At 43.8% G+C, this 24997-nt stretch overlaps 1 protein-coding gene across 1 annotated transcript in view; it reads left to right on the forward strand.

Annotated features, from left to right (window-relative positions):
* The first annotated feature begins 667 nt into the window (after positions 1–667).
* DGKZ (diacylglycerol kinase zeta) overlaps positions 668–24997 on the forward strand; it is a 198283-nt gene continuing 173953 nt past the window's right edge. The window contains exon 1 of the mRNA XM_060763885.2: positions 668–1341. Coding sequence (XP_060619868.1) covers positions 1091–1341 — 251 coding nt within the window. The 5' untranslated portion in view covers positions 668–1090. The remainder of the gene's footprint in view (positions 1342–24997) is intronic.

Here is a 24997-nt window from a genome sequence, read left to right on the forward strand (position 1 = left end):
AGCAACGCGTGGCGGGTATAGCTAGTAGCTTTATAAACAAGCACCTTGGTATCCCTGCTTCTGCCAACCTAGCAGTTCGAAAACATGCAAATGTGAGAAGATCAATAGGTACCGCTCCGGCGGGAAGGCAGCGGCGCTCCATGCAGTTATGCCGGCCACATGACCTTGGAGGTGTCTACGGACAACGCCGGCTCATGGGCTTAGAAATGGAGATGAGCCCACACCCCAGAGCCCACACCCCAGAGTCGGACACGACTGGACTTCATATCCGGGGGAAAACCTTTACCTTTACTGGTATCCCTACGGATGTTAGCAATGCCCGCGTTGGTGTCTAAGTGTTTGCAGACCACTTCCTTAACTTGGATAGGCAGAAAACGACCTCTGACCACTGGATGAGGTTGCTGGATAAGGAAGCCCAAAATAAGGCAGAAAAGAGAAAGGGAAAAGAGAGGATGAAAGGGGACTCGAGTTTCTGGGGGGCTCTTTGAACCCGAGCCCAGCCCAGCCCTCCTTGCGCCTCCCCCAAGGCTTTTCCCGGCGCGGCGAGGGTTAAGCGCCGGTTCCCGAGTGTCTCCCAGGTGACCCCGCCTCACTCTCCCGGGGAGCCCTCCTCCCCCCCCCTCCTCTCCTCCTCCCCATCCCTTCATTCGCTTTGCCTTTCCCGGCGGCAGGATCCGTGCCGGCTCCTGCCTCATTCCCCTCGTTCATTTCTCCTCCTCAGCCAGCGCCGACCCGCTTTGCCGGGAAGGAGGCACTGCAGTGAAGTCCAGCAGCATCTTTTCCTCCTCCCCAAAGTCGCCGACCTCTTCTCGGTGTCCCTTCCTGTGTCCTCTTGTGGCGCCCTTGGTCTTTCCCTCTCTTCTCTGTCCTTTGAGAATTGTCTTGGTAGGACGGGGGCCCATCGGCGGCTCTCCAACCATCTCCTTCAAGTTTCCGCATTGCCCTCAACCCACTTTCCTTGATGCGCCGGTGCTTCTGAAAGGAAGGAGAGAGACACAGAGAGAGATTTCCCGGCTCCCGAAACAAGCCGTCGAGGAAGCAGCGCCGCAGCCCCGGAGGAAGAGGTTTGGAAGGGGTCTCGGAGGCGAGGATGGCCGGAGCTTCGGGGACCTGGCGGGGCTTTGGAGCCGCCGAGGAGGGAGAGCCCGCCCGAGGACGGAAGAGCAGCCTGCAGAGCTCGGCCCGGGGCCAGGAGTGGCGGGTGCTGGGCGCTGGGAAGTCCCTGCCGACCTGCCTGCCTCTGGGCCTGGGCTTGGAGCCCTCGGCGTCGGGAGAAGGAGCCCAGGGGGGCATCCAGGACCAGTTCCTCCACCTCTCCCTCCGAAAGCAGGTCTCCTACAGGTAAGGCGCCCTCCCTGAGGGACCCACAGAGCCACATGACCAGTGCCCCCCTCCAAACCATTGCTGGTGTGGCCCCCAACAGACGCTAACCCAGGCAAGGGCAAGCCTGGACCCTCCAGGCGTTTTGGATGGCAACTCCCACCATTCCTAAAAGCCTCAGTCCCTTTCCTTTGCCCTCTCGGCCGCTTAACCCTCTTCCATCCTTGGATGGGCTCCCCAGTGGACCCACAGAGCCACATGTCCAGTGCCCCCCTCCCAAACCATTGCTGGTGTGGCCCCCAGCAGATGCTAACCCAGGCAAGGGCAAGCCTGGCCCCTCCAGGCGTTTTAGACTTCAACTCCCCCAATTTCTAACAGCCTCAAGCCCCTTCCCCAGAAAGGGCCTGAGGCTGTTAGGAATGGTGGCTGTTGCAGTCCAAAACACCAGGAGCAGGGCCAAGTTTGCCCATGCCTGCTCTAACCTCTCTGTGGGGGTCTTGAAGAAACTATGGTACCCACTCATGCTGTTCTATAATAGTATAACCTATGCACTTCTCTGGGCTCCAATCATATAATCATCATCATCATCATCATCATCATCATCTTTATTTATACCCCGCCACCATCTCCCCAACGGGGACTTGGGGCGGCTTATATGAGGCAAAATAAATACAGAGCAACAAAAAATATCATAATAAAATAAGTAAAACATAAGAGTAAAATAAAACAGTGCAAAGTAACAAGGTGAAAAATCACTCACAATGCACGGCATTAGGAAGGTTGAGAACCAATCTTTTAGTCGGATCTCCAGCACTTTATTCCCAGTCCCCGGCCCTACAGTTTGCGTTTGCACTAGCCCTTGCCCTGCCCTATTCGTCTCAAATCTGCACATGCAGCTATTCCAGATATTGGTTGGTTGTTGCTTGGTTTATGTTTTATGATATTTTATATTTATTGCTTTTATTGTTTTAATATAGTTGATTGTTATATGTTTTAAATTGTGTCACTTTGTAACCTTGTTTATATTGGGCTTGGTCCCCATGAGTCCCTTTGGGGAGAAGGAGGCAGGATATAAGAATAATGTTGTTGTTGTTGTTGTTGTACCATTGGCTGTACCCAGGCTGTACCATATTGTTGTTGTTGTACCCAGGCTGTACCATATCAAACATTCCATTTTGGTTTGTTATTAATATGAAAGAACAAAAATTAAAAGGAAATGAAGACAAATTGAGACAAACCTAATGTAACACATTTTTCCTACTTTAGTAAAGTTAAAGGTTTTCCACTGACGTTAAGTCTAGTGTTGTCTGACTTGAGGGTTGCTGCTCATCTCCATTTCTAAGCTAAAGAGCCAGCATTGTCTGTAGACACCTCCAAGGTCATGTGGCCAGCATGACTGAATGGAGCGCTGTTACCTTCCCGCTGGAGCGGTTCCTATTGATCTACTCACATTTGCATGTTTTTGAACTGCTAGGTTGGCAGAAGCTGGGGCTGACAGTGGAAGCTCACCCCACTCCCCGGATTCAAACCTGTGACTTTTGGTTAACAAGTTTAGCAGTTCAGTGGTTTAACCCACTGCGCCAGCAAGGGCTTTCTGCTTTACTGTATTATAAAAACAGCATTTTATTCAAAATACCAGTATTATTTCTTTCTGAGCTGTACGGCCCAAACAGGAAACAATCAGGGCCGCCTAACACCTCCCAACAAAGGATTTCCCCAGGCAGGAAGCAGCCAGGCTTTGAAGCTATTTAATGCTAATCAAGCTGGCCAACTGCAACATTCACATTTGCCTCAAACAGACAACAGTTTCCTTACCCTGGAAATTCCACAGATATATAAACCCCACTTGCCTAGGTTCCAACAGACCTCACAACCTCTGAGGATTCCTGACATAGATGTGTGAGAAATGTCAGGAGAGAATGCTTCTGGAACATGGCCATAGAGCCTGGAAAACTCACAGCAACCCTGTGATTCTGACCATTAAAGCCTTCGACAACACATATTATTTCTTTGATTATATTTTTTGCCAGTTGCTTGAAACTTCTGGTTGCTTTGATTCCGGTTAACTGAGAGTCTATTGCATTCCTGTAAGGCTCAGATCTACTTGAACAGAGTCTGTAATACTGCTACTACTACTAATAAATTACTGCTATTATTAATAATAGAACACATCCATACAGCCCGGAAATCACACAACAACCCAATAGTAAATGCAAATAGTGTGTGAGAAAGGTGAGGAAATCAGCACTCCATTCAAAGGCTTGGAAAGAAATCCTTCCTTGCAGCTGACCCTACCTTTAAACAAGGCTGCAGATGCTGAGAGGGGACAGCAAAAATGGCTATGTGCCTTCAAGTCATTTCAAACCTATGGAGACCCTATCACAGAGTTGTCTTGGCAAGATTTGTTCAGAAGAGGTTTGCCATTGCCTTCCTCTCAGCCTGAGAATGTGATTTGCTCCTAGATTTCATGGCCAAGTGCAGATTTGAACCCCAGTCTCCATATTTATAGCATAATGCTCCAACCAATACTGCAGGGAGAAAAAAAGCTATTGGCCATATGTGGCCTGGCCTGTACATATTCAGTTACCCCAGTCTCTTTCAGACTTCCTGAAGGATGGGTTGTTGTGAGTTTTCCGGGCTGTATGAACATGTTCCAGAAGCATTCTCTCCTGATGTTTTGCCTGCATCCTCAGAGCTTGTGAGGTCTGTTGGAAACTAGGAAAATGGGGTTTATATATCTGGAATGTCCAGGGTGGGAGAAAGAACTCTTAGATGTGAATGTTTCAATTGAATACCTTGATTAACATTTAATCACCTAGCAATTTCAAGGTCTGGCTTCTTGCTGCCCAGGGGAATCCTTGGTTGGGAGGTGATTAGCTGGTCTTGATTGTATCTTGTCTGGAATTCCCCTGTTTTTTAGTGTTGTTCTTTATTTATTGTTATGATTTTAGAGTTTTTTTAAAATACTGGTAGCCAAATTTTGTTCGTTTTCATGGTTTCTTCCTTTCTGTTGAAGGATGCTGTTTGCTCTTGTCAGTGCTGAAGAGAAAGCGAACTGCCAGTCTTGTCTTTTTTTGCATGGAAAAGTAGGGTCAGAAGGCTGCCATGCGGCACTTCACACTGCTATCTGTTTTGGTCCATCCCTGGAGTATTAAGGGGACAAGTGAGAAAAGCCTTGGGCTTTTTCTGTCAGCAATGAGCCTACTATTTCAAAATAGTCTTGGTTGGAGAAAAAGAGATGGCCTCATATCAAAAACTGAGGCTGATGCATAGAAGCAATGCAACATCATTAGGGCATAAAGGACAGTCTGATAAATCAGTACAATGTTCTCACAAGATACAATCTGTTCTCTGGTTTTATTTCATCATTTCCTCCCCCACCCAATTTTTTTTAAAAAAACAACATTTAATCTTCGGGTGATAGCAAAGCAGTCCAGATGAGCAAACAAGGTAATAAAACTTTGTTAATGTAAAGCCTGAGGGCAGAGGAGAGGAGACTTCAACTAGGACATGAATTAAAACCAAATGCTGCCATTTGTGTTCCCCGCATCACTGCCTGTCCTGGTTGGGAAGGCAGCCTTACCCAAATCATTCCTCCTCACATTTTAATGATTGGACTAACCGTTTTTGTTCAAGCCAGAGGAAGGTGTGTTTATCTCAGTTTTCAGCTCATGTACTCACTAATATCTATGAATCTCCAGTGAAAATCCATTCTCCTTGGCATGAATACCAATTAAATCTGCAGTTAGCCCGATTGACTGATTGTTTTAATATGTCTTATATGTTTTTTAATCGATGTTATGTGTTTTTAACTTGTTTATTTATATTTAACTGATGTTATATGCTGTATTTGATCTGCTGTTTTTTCCACCTCAAGCCATAGGGAGAGGCAGGTAAGAAATAATGACAATGATGTAAAAAGAATAATAATAGTAGTAGTAGTAGTAGTAGTAATCTTTATACCCCGCCACCATCTCCCCAAGGGGACTCGGGGCGGCTAACATGAGGCCAAGCACAAAAATTACAATTAAGCAAAGTAAAATATATACAAAATGATAACATCAAATAAAATTCAGACAATAACAAAAAATACAATAGGGTAAACACAAGGATATTACAATAAAATAACATCAAAATGAAATGCAAACAATAACAAAATAATACGACAGGGTAAACACATGATACGAGGTAAAATAATAATAAGAAACATCCATTTGAAGAGAGACTGAAATGATCATTATTGTTATTATAATTATTGTTGTTATTGTTATTATTATTGTTTTATATAATGACGACGACGACGATAATATTTCTATTTCTTACCCATCTCTCCACAATTGGCACAACACAGTTAAAAACACATAATTATAAAATATTATGTAAAATACATATACGGTATTAAAATGTATTTCTATGAAATATATTTATTAAAATGCACAGAACAAAGATTAAAATACAGTAAACACAAGACATAGAGTTTAAAATCCATAGTTAAAACTGGGTATCATAACACTTTACAGTATCTGAACTGCAGACAGGTACATAGATCATACCCATAATGTAATGCTAGAACAGTGTGGCTTCAAGAGACAGTACCAGAAATCCAAGGGACAGCTCCTAAATCACCCAACAACATAAAAGCTGGAGAAATGTAGCAGCAAAAACCAGCCATTGCCATTTGCATAGATAAAAATTGGGTTTCTATGGATGAGAATGCAAACACTTTTTGAGTATCGCAGAACTCTTTTTTGGAAAGCTAGAAATGTATTAGTTGGCAGTGTCATTTCAGTTCGAACAACTTTATGATATGTCTCCAGCAAGTTGAGGAACTGATAACAACACACGTACAAAACCTGGATGTTATGGTCTGTGTGTGTAATACAGGAAGACACAATTTACTATGATTAGAAAGTCAGAAAGAAATGTAAATCTCCTCAAGCCCCTTGAAGAACAGAACAATGACACCCAAAAGCTTACATATTTTTCTCAGCTGCTATCACTTTACTTGCCTTATATTGGTGACTCTATCTTTGATCATCAACCAGAGAAGTAACAGACAGATATATTGTATTGATTGATAATCATGGAAGCCCTTTTTTATCCAGAATAGCATATTAGGTTGAATCTGTACTTTATACAAATGTATAATTGTGAAACCAACAATGCTGCTTCTTGCCATAAATGTGTAAAGTGCCAATGGCCATTCTCAGCTTTAAGCATGTTTGTATGTAGCCTAATTCTCTGAATAGAATATTAGATTAGCACAAAGAAAAGACCTGGGTTCAAATTCACTTTTAACAAGTCACTTTTCAGTCTAACCAACCTCACAAGGTTGTTGTGGGTCTAAGAGAACTCATTGTATCCTTACACGAGCTTCAAACATACCATGTTTATCATGAAGATATGAGGCTTGGGAAGGTAGGCAATATTTCTTCATGACACTTCTTTTGTTTGTAGGGAAATCCATGGCACAGCTTTAGTACTTCTGATTCCACAGCACGTACGTACGTACGTATGTACGTATGTATGTATGTATGTATACATGTATACAAGCAGTGTTTCTCAATCTGTGGGTCTTCAGGTATTTTGGCCTACAACTCCTAGATATCCCAACCAGTTTACCAGCTGTTAGGATTTCTGGGAGTTGAAGGGCAAAACATTTGGGGACCCACAGGTTGAGTTCCACTGACTTCCAGGCTGAGCCAAGTTGAGTTGTTCAGTTGGATACAAGGCCATAGTGTTGTGCAGTAGAACCAGAATAGGATTATGGGAAACTGTTATTCTGATGCCCCTTCCAATAGCAGTTCCAAATACTTTCCCACCCAAAGTATGCATAAAGCACAATGTTCACATGATGCTTCCAAGACCTATCTTTCTCAGGTAATGTGAAAACCTATTGAAATTTATGGGATCAAAAGATATTTAAAGGTCCAGCAGAACTATCAGTGATACACTGACTCTACCCCAAAATTTCCAGATCAGGAGAATATGTTGTGTTTCTGTTCCAAACCCAGGCTTGTGCAATTCCACTGAATGAGTTCTCTTTACTCCAACATGGGTGGGTTTCAATTGTCTGAACACATAGGAGGGGTTTCCCCCCCTATAGAAGCGTTTACTCCTTCCTTCCTTCCTTCCTTCCTTCCTTCCTTCCTTCCTTCCTTATTTATTATTTATTTATTTCACATACTTCTATCCTGCCCTTCTCAACCCCCGAGGGGGGACTCAGGGCGGCTTACAAAAGGCACAATTTGATGCCTACACAGTAATACAGATAAACATATATAAACAGTAAATAAACCATTATAACAGTTAAATACAATCAATTATATATCACAGTCAATAAAATCAATCTCATGCTCAACGTTCGCCAGCTCAGAATCCATAAATTCATTCCACATTGTCCCTTCCTTCCTTCCTTCTTTCCTTCCTTCCTTCCTTCCTTCCTTCCTTCCTTCCTTCCTTCCTTCCTTCCTTCGCCTCTGTTGCCAGTTGAACAATTTTGTTCCACCAGTCCTTTTGTTAAACTTAGTATGTTGTGATGGATGGAGTGTTTCATCATTTCTGCTTTTTAGAGAAGTGTAGTAATTGTTTTTAAATTGGTGATGGCTTAATTCTGTTTTGAATCTTGTCAGCCACTTTGAATACTACTTTGATCACTGAAATAGCAAGATATAAATTATTCAAATGAATAAGTAAATCTGATAGATGTGAGTCAGAATGCATGCAGGGGTTGCCGAAGATGCCAGATGTTTATCTCAGATTTTATGTTGCTTAATATGTGCTCCTAAAAGAGAAGCAAGAAACTTTTGGCTTGCCAGATATTGTTGAACTGCAACTCCCAGCATTATTTGCCATTGGCTAATGCTGTCTAGGACATCTGGAAGTTACAGTGCAACATCTTGGGGGCTGCAAGGTAAAGCATTGCTGACTTAAGTACTGACTTGTGGTAATTGTCCTATGGAGTTTCTAACAACAACAACAAAACTTTGTTTATATACCGTTCTATTTCCCCAAGGGGACTCAGAACGGTTTCCAAGTAACATAATCAATAGATACAAAGAAAACAGCATTAACATAAAATTAACAAGACAATATAAACATTAAAAACCACAAAGCACATATATTTAAAATAATCCTGCCTGTTCAAGGTAGTTTAAAAGGCTGGGCTAGTGCGATTTTAGAGGGCCCAGGAAATTAGGTAGAGTCTATGGCTGTACATTTCCAGGGCCTAATAGAAGAAAGTGGCCTGGGTAATTGGTAGAAAAAGATATGGCCAATTTCAACAGTATCTGGGGCAGAGCTAGAACTAGTCGTTCTCAAAGGTTTGTTTAAGCAACCAGATCTTCAGGCTCTTATGAAAGGAGGGGAGGGATGGGGCCTGTCTTATTTCTCCAGGAAGGGCATTCCAGAGGTGGAGGGCCACCACCGAGAAGGCCCTCTCTCTCGTCCCCACCAACCGTGCTTGTGATGATGGTAGGAGCGAAAGGAGGGCCTCCTGCATAATGATTGGAGACCATGGAAGGAATATGAGAAATTTCCAGGTAAAGCAAGAAAATAATATTGCTTGAAACCCTGAATAGGATAGTTGAAAGTTGATAGTACTGGGCTAGGTGGACCGATTCAGTATAAAAGTTTCCTGTATTCCTATGATCTTGCAGCAAAATTTTAGCTGGAACCCCAGGTTACTAGACACTACTTTAATGTACTGAAATTAGCTTTTTTTGGAAAGGGTTCCTTGAATCATAATGGATAACTGACTTGTCTTGATGTAGTGTTTCCAATAAGAAGTTCATCTTTGAGCCTCTGAAGATTTTAGGGCATTTTGGTCACTGAAAGTCAAAGATTACCAGACTGGAAAAGGAAAACGAGTAGGATTTGTGCTTCTTAGGTCGACTTCTCCAGATGCTCAGACCTCATTTTATGGGTGGATTAGCTGGCTGTAATTATCTCTGCAGGACGAATGGAACATACTGCAAACTAATATGATCATAATCTTGGACTTGGTCCAGACTCTATCTAGTACTGCTGCTGGGAGCAGTGTCACCTTCCTGTCTGGCCAAGGGCTCTTTTGAGATTGTTCCACTGAAACACCACCATCCTGGAGTTCCAATTTTTCTAAGCAGTAAAGTCCACATTCCTTGGCTGTTGATGCCCTTCCCCGCTCCTCGCATGCACCTATATCCTTCTCTGCTCCTCTGCTTGCAATTCTTAGGTATGATTAATTCTGTGAAAGCTGCTGAAGGTGACTCATTAAATTGTCAGTCAGGACAAATTGTTCAAATCCTCACTTTTTAAATAGTTAAGAATAGACACAGACACCTTTTCCTGTTATGTGGAAGTGAATTCTGTTAGGGAGGGTGGGCCAGTCCATTAAAATACCATCAGAAAATGACATACTGGTCCACATGGCAGTATTGAATAGCACTCTTATCTTTAATTATATTTATGCGTAGGTACCAGCATCCCTTCCAAGCAGACTATAGGGAGGGTTGGCTTTTATTGTCATTTCTATAACCTACCTAAAACCTAAATAAGAACATATAAGTCAGAGAAAGGATGATCAGTTTGGAAATAGCTTTAAGCTTGTGTCAGCAATAACCACACTTGCTGTGGGACTGAATATCCCATCTGATCATGGAAGCTAAGCAGGGTAAGCCCAGGTTAGTACTTGGATAGGACACTGCCAATTAATACCAGGGGCTGTATGCTATATTTCAGAGGAGTAACTGGGAGAACCATCTCTGATTATTCCTTGTCTAAGAAAAACCCTAAGTTGACAGATAACTTGAAGCCCCACAATCCACACACATCAAACAAAGCAGGTCATATGGAAGATATATGACATTGTTATAGTATGTTGGACTAGCATCAGGTCACACTGAAGGAATAGTTCTCTTTCCCTAAGCAGCTCAGCCTGGGACTCTTGAAATGAGGCTTTTATAGGGCAATCTCTCAGTTCTACTTGAAGAAGAATCCAGATGATACTATTTATGTTTGTATTGCTTTGACAATTTTGCTCAGACTTTTTTCTTTTTCGAAAAACATAATTCAAGGGGAAAAGACAGAATGCCTTTTGTAGGGACGCAACCTATTGCTCATGATGCAGAGGTAGCATCTTGTCAGTGATATACATGTGCATAAGTGTGGCTTATGTGTGCTTATGTTGCTTTTTGAATAGGTGCAGGGAATTATTCTTTAGCCTTTTGCTAATCCCCTTATTTCTCCAGCAGCTATCAAGTCACTAAAGGTGCTGATTTTTGGGAAATGGAAATCTCTATAACTTTTTTTTGGAGATTTTATGATCTTTGGAAAGGGATGACCTTGTTAGAAGTCACAACTTTTTGAAAAATGATGCCCTAACCTCTTGGTAAAAGCACAACCTATTAAAGTCATAACCTTTTGGGAAAATGGCATTCACCAGCATTCACACAGAGAGAGAGAGCAGAGTTTCAGAAGGGTTCTCTTTAATTGGTCCAAAACATCTACTATCCCTTAAAATATATTTGCCTTTAAATCATGCTCTCAAAAGACAAAAATAAGCAGACTTCTTTAAAAGTTACACAGTTAGTTTACTCACAAATGTCTTGTATTCAGCATACAGGTACAATTCAGTTACAAATAGGATTTGAAATAGTTTCTTTGTGTAGGTAACACAGGGCATCATTCTTAAAATCAATCGTCCATAATCTCTCCATTTTGAGAGTCTAATAGTCTCTGTAGTCTGTTTCAACTAACTTCTAAAAACATTTGTTTCTACTGAAGTCTCCAAGCTGAACTGTTTCTGAAATGGAGTTTGAGTCCTGAACAAACCTAGTTTTGATCACACGGTCTGTAGCCCCTCCCACAACAAAGAGTTAAAGTCAAATTGCATACCGATACATACATATAAAATACAGTAAGCAGTTATATATTTATTTATTTATTTATTTATTTATTTTTTGCATTTATTGACCGCCCCTCTCAGCCCGAGGGCGACTCGGGGCGGTGAACAGCAACAAAAAGCACAATATACAAAAGATTTAGACAGTACAAACCAGACAATACAACAGAACACATACTTATACTAAAAATCCGCTTCGTCAAGTCCTGGGGTCATAGCCAATTTCGTAATCCTAGTCCATTCCAGTGTCATTCAAGATACTCTCAATTGAAGGCCTGCTCGAAGAGCCATGTCTTCAGGCCTCTACGAAAGGCCAACAAGGAGGGCGCCTGTCTAACTTCAACAGGGAGGGCGTTCCACAGCCGGGGGGCCACCACCGAGAAGGCCCGCTCTCTCGTTCCCGCCAGACGTGCCTGTGAGGCAGGCGGGACCGAGAGAAGGGCCTCCCCGGATGATCTCAAGGCCCTCGTGGGCTCATAGGCCGAGATGCGGTCTGCAAGGTATTTTGGGCCGGAACCGTTTAGGGCTTTGTAGGATAATACCAGCACCTTAAATTGGGCCCGGTAGCGAATCGGCAGCCAGTGGAGCTGGGCCAGCAGGGGCGTTGTATGCTCTCTGCGTCCCGCTCCCGTTAACACCATGGCTGCCGCGCGTTGGACTAGCTGAAGCTTCCGGGCCGTCTTCAAGGGCAGCCCCACGTAGAGAGCGTTGCAGTAGTCGAGGCGGGATGTGACCAAAGCGTGTACCACCGTGGCCAAGTCAGACTTCCCAAGATACGGGCGCAGCTGGCGCACGAGCCGGAGCTGTGCAAATGCTCCCCTGGTCACCGCTGAAACCTGGGGCTCCAGGCTCAACGATGAGTCCAGGGTCACACCCAAGCTGCGAACCTGCGCCTTCAAGGGGAGTGCGACCCCATCCAGCACAGGCTGTAACCCTATACCCTGTTCGGCCTTGCGACTGACCAGGAGTACCTCTGTCTTGTCTGGATTTAATTTCAGTTTGTTCGCCCTCATCCAGACCATTACAGCGGCCAGGCACCGGTTCAGGACTTCGACGGCCTCCTTAGTAGCAGGTGGAAAGGAGTGACAGAGTTGGACATCATCTGCGTACAGGTGACACCTCACCCCGAAACTCCGGATGATCTCACCCAGCGGCTTCATGTAGATGTTAAACAGCAAGGGGGACAGGATGGAACCCTGAGGAACGCCACAGATCAATGGCTGTGGCGCTGAACAGGAGTCCCCCAGCAACACCTTCTGAGTACGACCCTCCAGAAATGACTGGAGCCACTGCAAAGCAGTGCCCCCAAGACCCATCCCTGCAAGGCGCCCCAGAAGAATACCGTGGTCGACGGTATCGAAGGCCGCTGAGAGGTCCAGGAGCACCAACAGGGACACACTCCCCCTGTCTAGCTCCCGGCGCAGATCATCCACTAAGGCGACCAAGACCGTCTCGGTACCATGTCCCGGTCTGAAACCAGACTGTGCCGGATCCAGAATATCCGTGTCTCTCAAGAATACCTGGAGTTGTGAGGCCACCACGCTTTCCATGACTTTGCCCAAGAAGGGAAGATTGGAAACAGGCCGAAAGTTGTCCAATTTAGTGGGGTCGAGTGATGGTTTCTTCAACAGCGGCTTTACAATAGCCTGTTTTAGGCTCGCTGGAATCTTGCCTTCCCGGAGGGAGGCATTAACCACCACCGTTACCCACTCGGCCAATCCCCCTCTGGCCTCTTTCAGAAGCCAGGATGGGCAGGGGTCTAGGATGGACGTGGTGGGTCTCATTCCTCCAAGTATCTTGTCCACATCCTCGGGTTTCACAAACTGAAAAGAATCCAACAAAATCGGACAAGCAGGTGCTTGTGTCACATTCACAGAGACTGCATCTAATGCGGCGTCCAGCCCAGCGCGGATCAAAGCGACTTTGTCTGCAAAGAACCGAGCAAATGCTTCACAGCGTGCTGCCGAGTTGTCAGGGCTCCCACCTGAAGTTGGGGGAGTTAAAAGACCTCTGACAACCCGAAACAGCTCCGCTGGACGGTTTTTTGCAGACGCAATAGTGGCCGCAAAGAAAGTTTTCTTTGCGGCTTTTATTGCCGCGGCATATGCCCTTAAAAAGGACACAAACCGTGTTCGGTTTGGCTCGCTTGGGTCTGAGCGCCACACGCTCTCTAGAACCCTCTTCTTTCGCTTCATCGCTGCCAGCTCCTCAGTGAACCAAGGGGTTGGTTTAGCTCGGTTACTCGAGAGGGGACGTTCCGGAGCGATCTTGTCAATAGCCCTGGTCATCTCCCCATTCCAGAGAGCGACCAAGGCCTCGACATGATCACCTACCGCGGTGGCGGGAAACTCCCCAAGAGCCGTCAGGAATCCATTTGGATCCATTAGCCTCCTGGGGCGGACCATCCTAATGGGTCCTCCACCCTTGCGGAGGTTAGGGGGCGCAGTGAGTCTAAATCTAATCAGGAAGTGGTCGGACCATGGCAACGGAGAGCTAAACAACTCCTCCACCCCGCCATCTTGCTCCCATCCCTGACAGAAAACCAAGTCCAATGTGTGTCCAGCACAGTGGGTGGGGCCAGTTATTTGTTGGGACAGCCCCATGGTTGCCATGGCGGACATGAAGTCCTGAGCCGCACCTGTGAGGGTTGCCTCGGCGTGGATGTTGAAGTCCCCCAGCACAAGGAGCCGTTGGGACTCCACCGCCAGGCTCGAGACCACCCCCGCTAGCTCAGGTAGGGAGACTGTAGTGCAGCGAGGTGGACGGTACACTAGCAGAATCCCTATTCTGTCCCGGTCACCCACCCTCAGGTGGACGCATTCGAAATTTGTGGTCTGCGGGATGGGGGTCCTGATTAGATGGATGGAATCTCTATAGACCACTGCGACACCGCCTCCCCGTCCTCCGGCTCTTGGTTGGTGTTGCACGGAGAAACCTGGGGGACAAAGCTGGGAGAGGTTTACGCCCCCCGCTTCATCCAACCAGGTCTCCGTGATGCACGCCAGGTCTGCCCGCTCCTCCAGGATTAAATCCTGGATCCAAGATGTCTTTCCGTTGACAGACCTGGCGTTCAACAACACCACCTTCAAGCCAGAGGGCCCGCTCACCTGGTTACACCAATTTACCTTCGGAGACCGATTGGGAATAGTTAATTTGGATAAGCGGTCCGAATTAAGCCGAATTCGAGGTCTCCGTCTCCCGCATCTCCTCCTTCCCACCACGACCTCTATGGGGGCCCCTCGGCTAGTGGAACACCTCCCCCCCTCCATGCCGCAGTTCCGAGCCATACGATCCCGTTCTTCTACACTTGTTGTTAGGCTTAAAGGTTCTTGCCAACCTCCTCTCTCTCCCTTCTCCCCCCTCCCCACCATAACAAATAACTAGTGGAGGCTTGAGAAGCTTGTTATTTCCAATGCTGATGATGGAAACAGATGATGAAGATGTAGCTATCCTCCCCACAGGTAAGCAGGAGCAGGCCCTCCTCTTGGAACCTGAAGGTGAGCTGGAGGGAGGCATTCTGCCTTCTTGATAGAGGATCTTAGTCACAATAGCCTTAGGAAATACAAGATGGAGATAACATTCTCCTGCCTCCATAGAGAAACCATTAGAGTTGAGGCTAGTCCCCCCCCCCCCCCATCATAACACCTTCTGACATTTCCAGTCTATTTATTTATTTATTTATTTATTTATTTATTTATTTACTCTATTTATATCCCGCCTTTCGCTACCCCGAAGGGGACTCAAGGCAGCTTTACATATAGCAGCCTACACTCATATCTTTGCCAAGACAAGAGAGGAATAGCATTTCACCCTCAAAAGAGGATGTTGATTAATGCAAAATCTGCCAATATGAATTTGTAAATAGCAATGTAAAAATAGAAATAAATAATTACAATAATTGAAATTAGAGAGGAGCAGCCCTTCTTTCCATGAAAGGCTGCAATCCTTCAGAGTTAATTTCTCAGAGGCTGCATGCCAGGTTTAATAAAAATGACACTGGATGGGAACACAGCCAAAATTAAGCATCCCTGCCCCCTCCTCACTCTCTCTCTGCCATTTACATTACTCTCCATGCAGGTGGGTGTTGCATTGAACTGAAATGTTCATTTGTAGAAAAGGTGCCCTCAGATGTCAGGGAACTGGGGAATGGATAAGGTACAAGGCCAAGTCCTAACTGTTGGATCAAGAGCTTGAGACTAGTCATTATCAAAGGTCTGATGAAACCACCAAGTGTTCAAGTTCTTACGGAAGGAGGTGAGGGATGGGGCCAGCCTTATCTCCTTGGGTAGGGAATTCCAGAGGCAAGGGGCCACCACCGAGAAGGCCCTCTCCCTCGTCTCCACCAACCGGGCTTGAGACGGTGGTGGGAGCGAGAGGAGGGCCTCCGCAGTGGATCTTAGCGTCTGCACCAGTTCATAGAGGGAGATGCGATCGCCTTAAATTCCGCCATTTTGTTTTCTCACGTGCCTAGATGACTGGTGCCTTAAACACAAAAATTTGAAAACATATATTAGACACATAAGGCTTTCATGTGATGTAACATTCGTTACCATAGAAACAAAAAAAGAACACAAAGCTAAAGACTTATCTACCTCATTCGAGTGGGGAAGAGTGTAATGGGCACATGGGTTATATGCCTTCTAGTGTGCTCCCCAACCACTTCCCCTGCTTATAGTTCTTCATCTGTAATTCGGACTTGGATTAGACAGCCTTTCAAACAGTGGATGTCTTTGAGTACCAGACTCTCCCCTGAGAGCTCTTCCAAGAAACTGTTGTCTTCTGTCGAAAAAGACAGATGGCCACCCTCTTGTCTGACGCACATCCTGAGAGGGTCTCCCTGGTGAATACATCACGACATTTTGAAGGTCTGTCTTGGATCAAGGAGTGCATCTGTTGCAACCATTGCAGGTCAGAGAATTTTCCTACATGAGGAGAATACCTAAATAGTAAAAGGTTTTGGGTGGCACTATCACATTTGTATACGTCATGTCAGTCTATGCCTACAGATTACTGTGTGCAAATTCAAACTATTTGCAAGCAGGCAAATTTAGGTTATCTTGTTGACTAAGCACCTGGACAGAGGGTAATCGTCACCATCAAAGGAGAAAAAAAAGAAAGTCAGTGACACACCTACATGGAGCTTTTATATGGGTTCAAATTGCATACACACAGAATACCTAGTGCTTCTAGCACACCATGAGTTAGGAAACTGTGAGCCCCACACAGTGTTTGTTAATCTTAAGAACAACTGCAGGATCAGCCTGAGTTGGCTCTTTGAGTCATGGCCCACATTTCTGAAAAAGACACCATACAGGTATAAATATTGCTTCTAGCACAAATTGTTTCATATAATAATAATAATAATAATAATAATAATAGGTTAAAAGTAAAGGTTTTCCCCTGACATTAAGTCCAGTTGTGTCCAACTCTGGGGGTTGGTGCTCATCTTCTTTTCTAAGCCCAGGAATCAGCGTTGCCTTTAGACACTTCGAAGGTCAGGTGGCTAGCATGACTGCATAGAGCACCGTTACCTTCCCGCCGGAGCAGTATCTATTGATCTACTCACATTTGCACATTTTCAAAGTAATAGGTTGGCAGAAACTGGGGCTAACAGTGGGAGCTCATGCTCTCCCCGGTTTCAAACCTATGACCTTTCAGTCAGCAAGTTCAGCAGCTCAGCGGTTTAACCCACTGCACTCCTAATAATAATACTTTATTTGTATTCTGCCCTATCTCCCTGAGCATGTATAGACACAAAGGCAAACATTCAATGCCATTCAATGCCTAGAAACAATGAAACACAGATGCACAGATAAAGATAAAGGTTTTCCCTTCCAGCTCTGGGGGTGGTGCTCATCTCCATTTCTAAGCCGAAGAGCCTGCATTGTCCATAGATACTTCCTAGGAAATGTGATCGGCATGACTGCATAGAGTGCCATTTACCTTCCCCTGAGACAGGACCTATTGATCTACTCACATTATTTGCATGTTTTCAAACTGCTAGGTTGGCAGGAGCATAAGCTCACCCTGTCCCGCAGACTCGAAGTGCTGACCTTCTGGTCAGCAAGTTCAGCAGCTCAACGGTTTAACCCATTATGTCACCGTGGCCCCATTCATTTCACCACTCATTATTTGATCTGTGGGCAGGCATGTAGCCGGGGGGGGGGGGGGGGGGGCTTGAGGGGCTTCAGCCCCCCCCCCCCCCGAAATTCTCATGGTGGTTCGCGAAAAGGCCTTATTGGTGCATTATTTAAACTGTTGTTTATTCATATCATGATCTGATCACCATACTCAATATATCCCATATGCATGGGGGTATTGGGGTAATGATACAAAAGGTTTGCTAGGCTAGACCCTCTTTCACTCAGACTCAGCCCCCCCCCCCGAAACTCACCCCCCCGAAACCCCCCATGAAAAAAATTCAGCCCCCCCCCCCCCCCGAAACGAAATCCTGGCTACGGGCCTGTCTGTGGGTAAGCAGTTATGTTTTCATTGGAACCCATTTTCATGAGTTGAATGCCCAACAACACTGTCTCCAAAAACTCTTCCCTTTTGAAAACCAAGGGGACGTTTTACCCCTTCCTCCCCTATGTGGACACCAACATGGGCTTTGGCAGAATGTCAAAGCTTGGAAATTTGCTTTTAAAAACAGTGTCATCCATCCAAATTCCATTATGGTTACAATTTTACAAAACTGCACTTTAGTTATTTAGCATTATACATTTTATATATCTCAGCTGGTCACCCCATATGCCTGGTACTTAGTAAATGCACAGATAGGACTGAACAGCTGAAAAATATGATGTACACTAGGGCCCCATCTACACTGCCATATAAAATCCATATTATCTTCTTTGAACTGGATTATATAGTAATAGTAATAATAATAATAATTTTCCAGAAGCACCTGGAAAACCTTACATTAAATGAGGATATAAAGACTCTGGCACAAGCCTGTAAAAGTGGTCCCAGTGGTGATCAGCATACTGGGTGCAGTGTCTCCTTGGCCTGCACTGACAAAATTACCATCTGTATCTGCAAAAGGCCACCTTACTCAGATCTGCACGCATTATTTGCCAATACTTCACACAGTCCTGAACACTTGGGAAGTGTCTGACATGTGAGCCAATACAAAAGACAGTATAGTGATCTTGTTTGCTGTGTGCTAATCTTGTGTATCAAATAATAATAATAACTTTATTTATATTCTGCCCTATTTCCTCTTGGGGACTTAGTACAGCAGTGTAGACTAATGTAATCTAGTTCAAAACAGATAATCTGGATTTTATATAGCTGTGTAGATGGGGCCTGTGACAAAACTTTTGTTTCCCACTTTGGGAGACAGAAGATCTTAGGCCGCTTCCACATTGCCCCAATAAAATGCTATGTACTTGTGTTGCAACTGGGAATCAAGCAGCTGAGATGGGCAGAGACCATAGATTGTGGTAGGAAGCCCTGAGTCGGAAATGACTTAAAGGCACACAATAACAAAAAGAGCATGCTGAGACATGGCCAGGTTGTCATAGGCAACAAAAATTGTATTTATACATGTTTCATCGTGATGCTTCCTCTTCCTTTTCACTCGTATATTTCATGACTCAGACGTATGTTAACTAGGTACATACAAGATTCATCTAAAGGGCACACAAAATGTATTTCTCAGTTATTCTTTACTCAATTTGAATTTTCCACACTGGGAGCTGGCCTGCCCACAATGGGATAATTTTGGTTTTCAAAAACAATGGAAAACACCAACCTAATCAAACCAAACTTGTTTAATCTTCATGAGGCTGGCAAATGGTCAAGTAAAGCCCCCTTCCCCCCTCCCCAACACCCACCCACCTGTAAGCTGCTTTGGAGAATTAAGCTGGTTTTAATAAACTAATACTTTTAAAATGAAATGTTTAATTCCAATTTTTAAAGCAGCTATTTTTAAACTTCTCACTGCTTGATCTTTTTTTAAAAAATGTACTGAACTAGAACTGATTTAATTATGAAGACTCAAGATTGGTGTAATTCAAAAGCTGAACTGCTGGGCAAACACACGGACCTTTTCTTATAACATCAACAAGGAGGAGTTTCAAGGAAGTTCTGGAAAAGGGTCTTGCCATTTTTCATGAGGTATAATCCTGTTCTCGTGTGCAGGCTTAGAGTGATTCAAATAATAATAATGACAACCCACCTTTGGAATGTAAGCAAGGTAACATGGCTATCTTTATTTTGCCATGCTGGTACTGCCATATTGTTTGTCACATGCTGAAATGGAAAGAATAGCGGTTTTCTTAATACCATAATGCGGTATTTACCTGTTTACCTGTCCGAACGTATCTCCCTCTATGAGCCAGCTAGGAGGCTAAGATTGTCTAGGGAGGCCCTGCTCACAGTCCAGCATCCTTTGCTGATGCAATTGGTGGGGACAAGAGACAGGGCCTTCTCAGTGGTGGCTATGGAACTCCTTCCCTAATGAAATCAGTTCAGCCCCCTCCCTCCTGACCTTCAAGAAAAGGCTAAAGACCTTGATGTGGGAACAAGTGTTTGGTTAGTAACCCACTAGAAAACTTGGAATAGTTTTTTTTTATCATGTCAGGAGCGACTTGAGAAACTTCTGATGTGAGAGAATTGGCCGTCTGCAAGGACATTGCCAAGGGGATGCTCAGATGTTTAGATGTTTTATCATCCTTGTGGGAGGCTTCTCTCATGTCCCCGCATGAGGAGCTGGAGCTGATAGAGGGAGCTCATCCGTGCTCTCTCCGGATTCGAACCTGCGACCTGTCGGTCTTCAGTCCTGTCAGCACAAGGGTTTAACCCACTGTGCTACCGGAATAGTGAAATGACAACTTAGAATAGCCATAGATTATGATTTTTGATAACGTGATTTTAATAAGTGTTTTAAGGTTTCATATGTTTTAATGGCTGTTTTAATGTATATGCGTATTTTACTATGTATGTACAGTGTTCCCTCACATATCGCGGGCGTTACATTCCAGGACCACCCACGAAAGTGAAAATCCGTGAAGTGGGGACGCTATGCTATATATCGCATTCCGAGGGTGAGGCAGAAGCAAGGAAAGATTTAAAGGCACCACGTACTTTTTTTGCTAGCTATAAGGAAGGGGCTATAAGGCTGAGATTTACATATTGCTTTGTATCCCTTTCTCTTTTTTATGATTGGCTGCCTCTTTCCCGAGGGGGAGGGCGAAACCCCCTTCCACTATCCATCGTTGTCAGGAGGCAAAAACCCACGAAACAGTGAGTCCTCAAAAAGCGAACCGCAAAGTAGCAAGGCAACACTGTATGTTTAAATAGCATCAGATCATTGCCTATATATGTAAGCTGCCTTGAGTCCCTCACAGGATTGAGAAAAGCAGTGATTTTTAAATTAGGCACCATCAGAACTGAAGATCATATCTCCACTCAAATGAAAGGAAGTTGAGTATTTTGTACCTTCTGATATTGACATAAAGACGGAGGGAAATCCTGGGAAAGATGGCCACAGAGCCTCTAAATATTACAGCACAATTCTGCAAAATCAATTTCCTCCAGCCTGTGTCAGAGACCAAACATTTAATGTCATTATGCTAATTTTCTAAGAAAGTCGATACTTCTTTCTGAGTAATGCCTGGCTCGTGTCTGTTCTTTCTCAGATCCGGCAGCCAGCAGGCGGGGCATATGGCATAAGTTTTTACATAAAGACATTGAAAAGAATACCGTTGATGTATTTAAAGTAATGGAAATAAATGTTTCTTTGTTCCAGAAATAGAGGGAATGTGTGGAGGTACTTTTCAAGCGGGTGGAGCGTGGGCTGAATATATGGGTTATATTTAGCACATCCCAACCCTGGGCTCTTTAATGACATTGGATTTGCAAGGCTCATTGGCTTCAGCTTTTGCTGAAGTTGCTGCAATAGGAACCTGAGCAGCTTTCAGGTTTAAATATGTAACTCACTTTAAATGTTTGGGCAAGTATTTTAGAAATTCAAACCAGACAAAAGAATCACAGTTTATTTCTGCCTTTCCTTCTTGGCACATTGCAAAGTTAACAAATATGCTGTGTGTGTCCACTGCACCTGTGAGTGGGCATCATAATGTATAAGGTGGTTGAACAGTGCTTGAATTAGAATATGGCCTGCTCTCTAACATTTTGGAACATCTATCTACAAAGGAATGCTCTAAAAAGGAGGTATTTATGTACAAAAGTGGTATTTGTAGATAACATTAAAAGTCTAACTCTTCCCTCTGGCCACATAGTTGAAATATATGGAAGCCACTTTGTGTGGTTTTGTGTGCAAGCCGTGTATTACATCATCTTGCACAGATAAAATTATACAACTTGCACAGATACAAATAATACAAGTTTTGATTGTGTGCATGAAATATCCCTGTGAATACATTTGCCTGCATTTATTTGACCACCACTTTTAATTTTTTTGGAAAATGGAAATTTCCATATATTGTCGAAGGCTTTCATGGCCAGAATCACTGGGTTGTTGTAGGTTTTTTCGGGCTATATGGCCATATTCTAGGGGTATTCTCTCCTGATGTTTTGCCTGCCTCTATGACAAGCATCTTGAGGATGCTTGCCATAGATGCAGGTGAAACATCAGGAGAGAATGCCTCTAGAACATGGCCATATAGCCCGAAAAAACCTACAACAACCCAGAAATCTCCATAACTTTTTAGAAAATGGCTATTCATAATCATTTGGGAAAACCAGGAATCTTTTGGAAAGGCATGACCTTGGTAGAGATTGTATGATCTTCCTGAGAAGAGTTAAAAACTCTCTTGAGTCAACCTTCTCCTTAGCTGTAAATAGAGGATCAATTTTGATGTTTTATAGTGTTTTATAGTCCATCCTCCAGGAAATAAAGCCCGGCTGCTCATTGGAGGGAAGGATACTAGAGACAAAGTTGAAGTACTTTGGCCACATCATGAGGAGACAGCAAAGCCTAGAGAAGACAATTATGCTAGGGAAAGTGGAAGGCAAAAGGAAGAGGGGCCGACCAAGGGCAGGATGGATGGATGGCATCCTTGAAGTGACTGGACTGACCTTGAAGGAGCTGGGGGTGGTGGCGGCCGACAGGGAGCGCTGGTGTGGGCTGGTCCATAAGGTCACGAAGAGTCGGAGACGACTGAACAAATGAACAACAACATAGTGTTTTTTATCGATGGCATTGAATAGTTGCCAACACTGTGAACCACCCTGAGTCCCCTTTGGGGTTGAGATGGGCAGCATACAAATACCACAAATAAATAAATATCCACTAGTATTCATGCAAGGCAATTAGATTTCTCAGGTGTTAAACTGATAAACCTAGATAATATCTCTTTGAACTGTTAAGAACAAAGATATGCCAATGCACAAAAACAGCAGTTTCAGAAGTGTTACTTTAGTTGCCCAAAACATACTCTCCTTTAAAACATCTTGGTTTAAATCATGTTCTCAAGAGTCCAAAAATAATAAGCACACAGGTGCATTGCTTATTAATTCAATTACAGATAGGATCTGAAGTAGTTTCTCTGTGCAGAGGGTTAAAACAGAGTGACAACTGTGGATCTTCAGATGTCCTTGCACCATGTGTGCCATAAACCTTCATCGCTGAGGATGCTGAATGGATGTGATTTGCAGGCCAAAAACATCTGGAGGACTGCAGTACCTCAGCATGGGTTCAGGTGTTGAAACATTTAAGCTGCCATCCATATCTACTTTTCAATGAGGCCATGCTTCTGAGTATAAATGTATAAAATAGTGCCATTACTTGGGTTATTGTATTTTTAACAATATTTTGGTGAGCTGAGTGTTGTTTCCTGTTATAGCTCTAGCACAGTTTTCTGGTTCTCAGTTTTACTGCTATGTTTATGCTGACCCTTACAGTTTTATGGTGATTTTGTTTTATATAACATTGTCATTTCCTTTGTATACAATGAAAGCCATCTTGGAAAAAGACCTGGCTTTTAAAAATAGATACTTTTAATAAACAAACAGACAAGGAAGGCGGTAAATCATTATGTTGTTAATGATCCATGATTATATGTGCCTTTGAGCCTGTTGACTTATGGTGACCCCATGAATTTTCATAGGGATTTCTTAGGCAAGGAATACCAGAGGTGATTTTACCAATGTCTTCCTCAGATCCATATGAATGAGCACAAAGGCAAAAGCCTCAATGTGAACAGGACTTATGTAGGGCTGCTTATATTACCCTGTCTTAGGCTTAAACCAGTGGTTCTCAATATTTTTTTGACCAGGGACCACTTGGCCATGGATAACTCTCCAACATTAGTACCAAAAGGGTTATGAATCAGTTTTTTGGTCAGCTTTAGATTTGGTTTGGCTATTTGAAGTGCTGATTCAGAAAATTGCATTGGATAGATCACATCATCTCTCGTTTCTGATACAAAACATATGCCATGCAGTAGTTGCCATCTGCTCGCTCACAGAAAACCATATTTAATAAGCCTCGGCACTATAAAAGGGTTTCGTGAGACCAGTAGCTCTTGTTGCAACAGTGTAGTAATGGTGAGGTTGCGGACCATAATTTAGTTCTTGCAGACCACTGGTGGTTCATGGACCACAGGTTGGGAACCACTGGTTTAGACCAATGTGTCTTTTGGTAACTTGGAGGAGCAGTAAATGGTCCTTCTCCAAAGCCAAGGGCCATCAAGATCAGTCACATTATTTTGACATATAAGTGCTGTAGAATTAATGCAGTTTGACACCACTTTAACCGCCCTGGCTCAAAGCTATGGAATCCAGAAAGATTTAATTTGGTGAGGCCCTAGCTCTCTTTGGCCAAGAAAACTAAAAAAATCTTGTAAAACTACAACTCCCAGGATTCTATAGTATTAAGCCATGGCTGTTAAAGTGAGGTCAAACTGCATTAAATCGACAGTATAGATGCAGCCTTTATCAGGAATTCCCACAATGGCATGTTTCTTTCCTTTTCTTTCCATTCTTTCCCATTCTGCTGCTGCTCCTGCATGTTTTGACTTTTCAATTTCTTTTTCCTTCTCTTGTGTTTACATGCTTCTCCTCTCCCCAAGCTTCCTTAAAAGAAAGGACTTACTGGCAACATTGATTGATAACACCTTTCAAAATTAGGCTGAAAACTACATTTTAAGAGAAAATGCATGCATCTTTCTCAAAGCTTAAAACCCAGGTACACCAGCTGTGAGTTTAAATGAAGGAACTACAGTGGAGAGTGATGCCTGCTTAACTATGTTCCTCCTGTTCATTTCCCACTCAAAATCTGTCCCACTTGCTTTTCTCGGATATGTATTTATAAGCAGAAAGTGCATTTTGGGCAGAGAAGTGGCTAGAAAGGAGAGTGTTTTATATTTCTCTTGATATTCTTCTATCTAATTTCATGTTCTTCAAAAAGCAATTTCAGGTAAAAAGAAAAATGTGAAGGGGAAAGCTGCATGCATCTGCATATCATTCCTAATATGACCATCAGCTCCAGATAATATGCAATAGAAATAATCAAAAGAATGCTGTGGGTATATGTACAAATGATGCTTTTTCCTTGCCACCAAATAATCCTACCTAGCAGCCATTCATTTGTTAGAAGCGCTCCTACCAAACTGAGCCGTGCCGCTTCTGAATTAAACTCTGCCTGGAAGGGATGGAGAGATTATGCTTTGTGAAAAACAAGAACCCCACCTCTCTCGCTCTAATACCCACAACTTGTTCCTTTCCTTAAAGATGGCTCTTATGAACATTATCTAAGAAGACTAGTTTCCCATCTATTATTCTTCTGTTTAATTGTATCTGCCTGTGAATTCTGATTCCCATCCCTCA

Source organism: Anolis sagrei, chromosome 1 (genome assembly GCF_037176765.1).
Source record: "Anolis sagrei isolate rAnoSag1 chromosome 1, rAnoSag1.mat, whole genome shotgun sequence".
NCBI lineage: Eukaryota > Metazoa > Chordata > Lepidosauria > Squamata > Dactyloidae > Anolis > Anolis sagrei.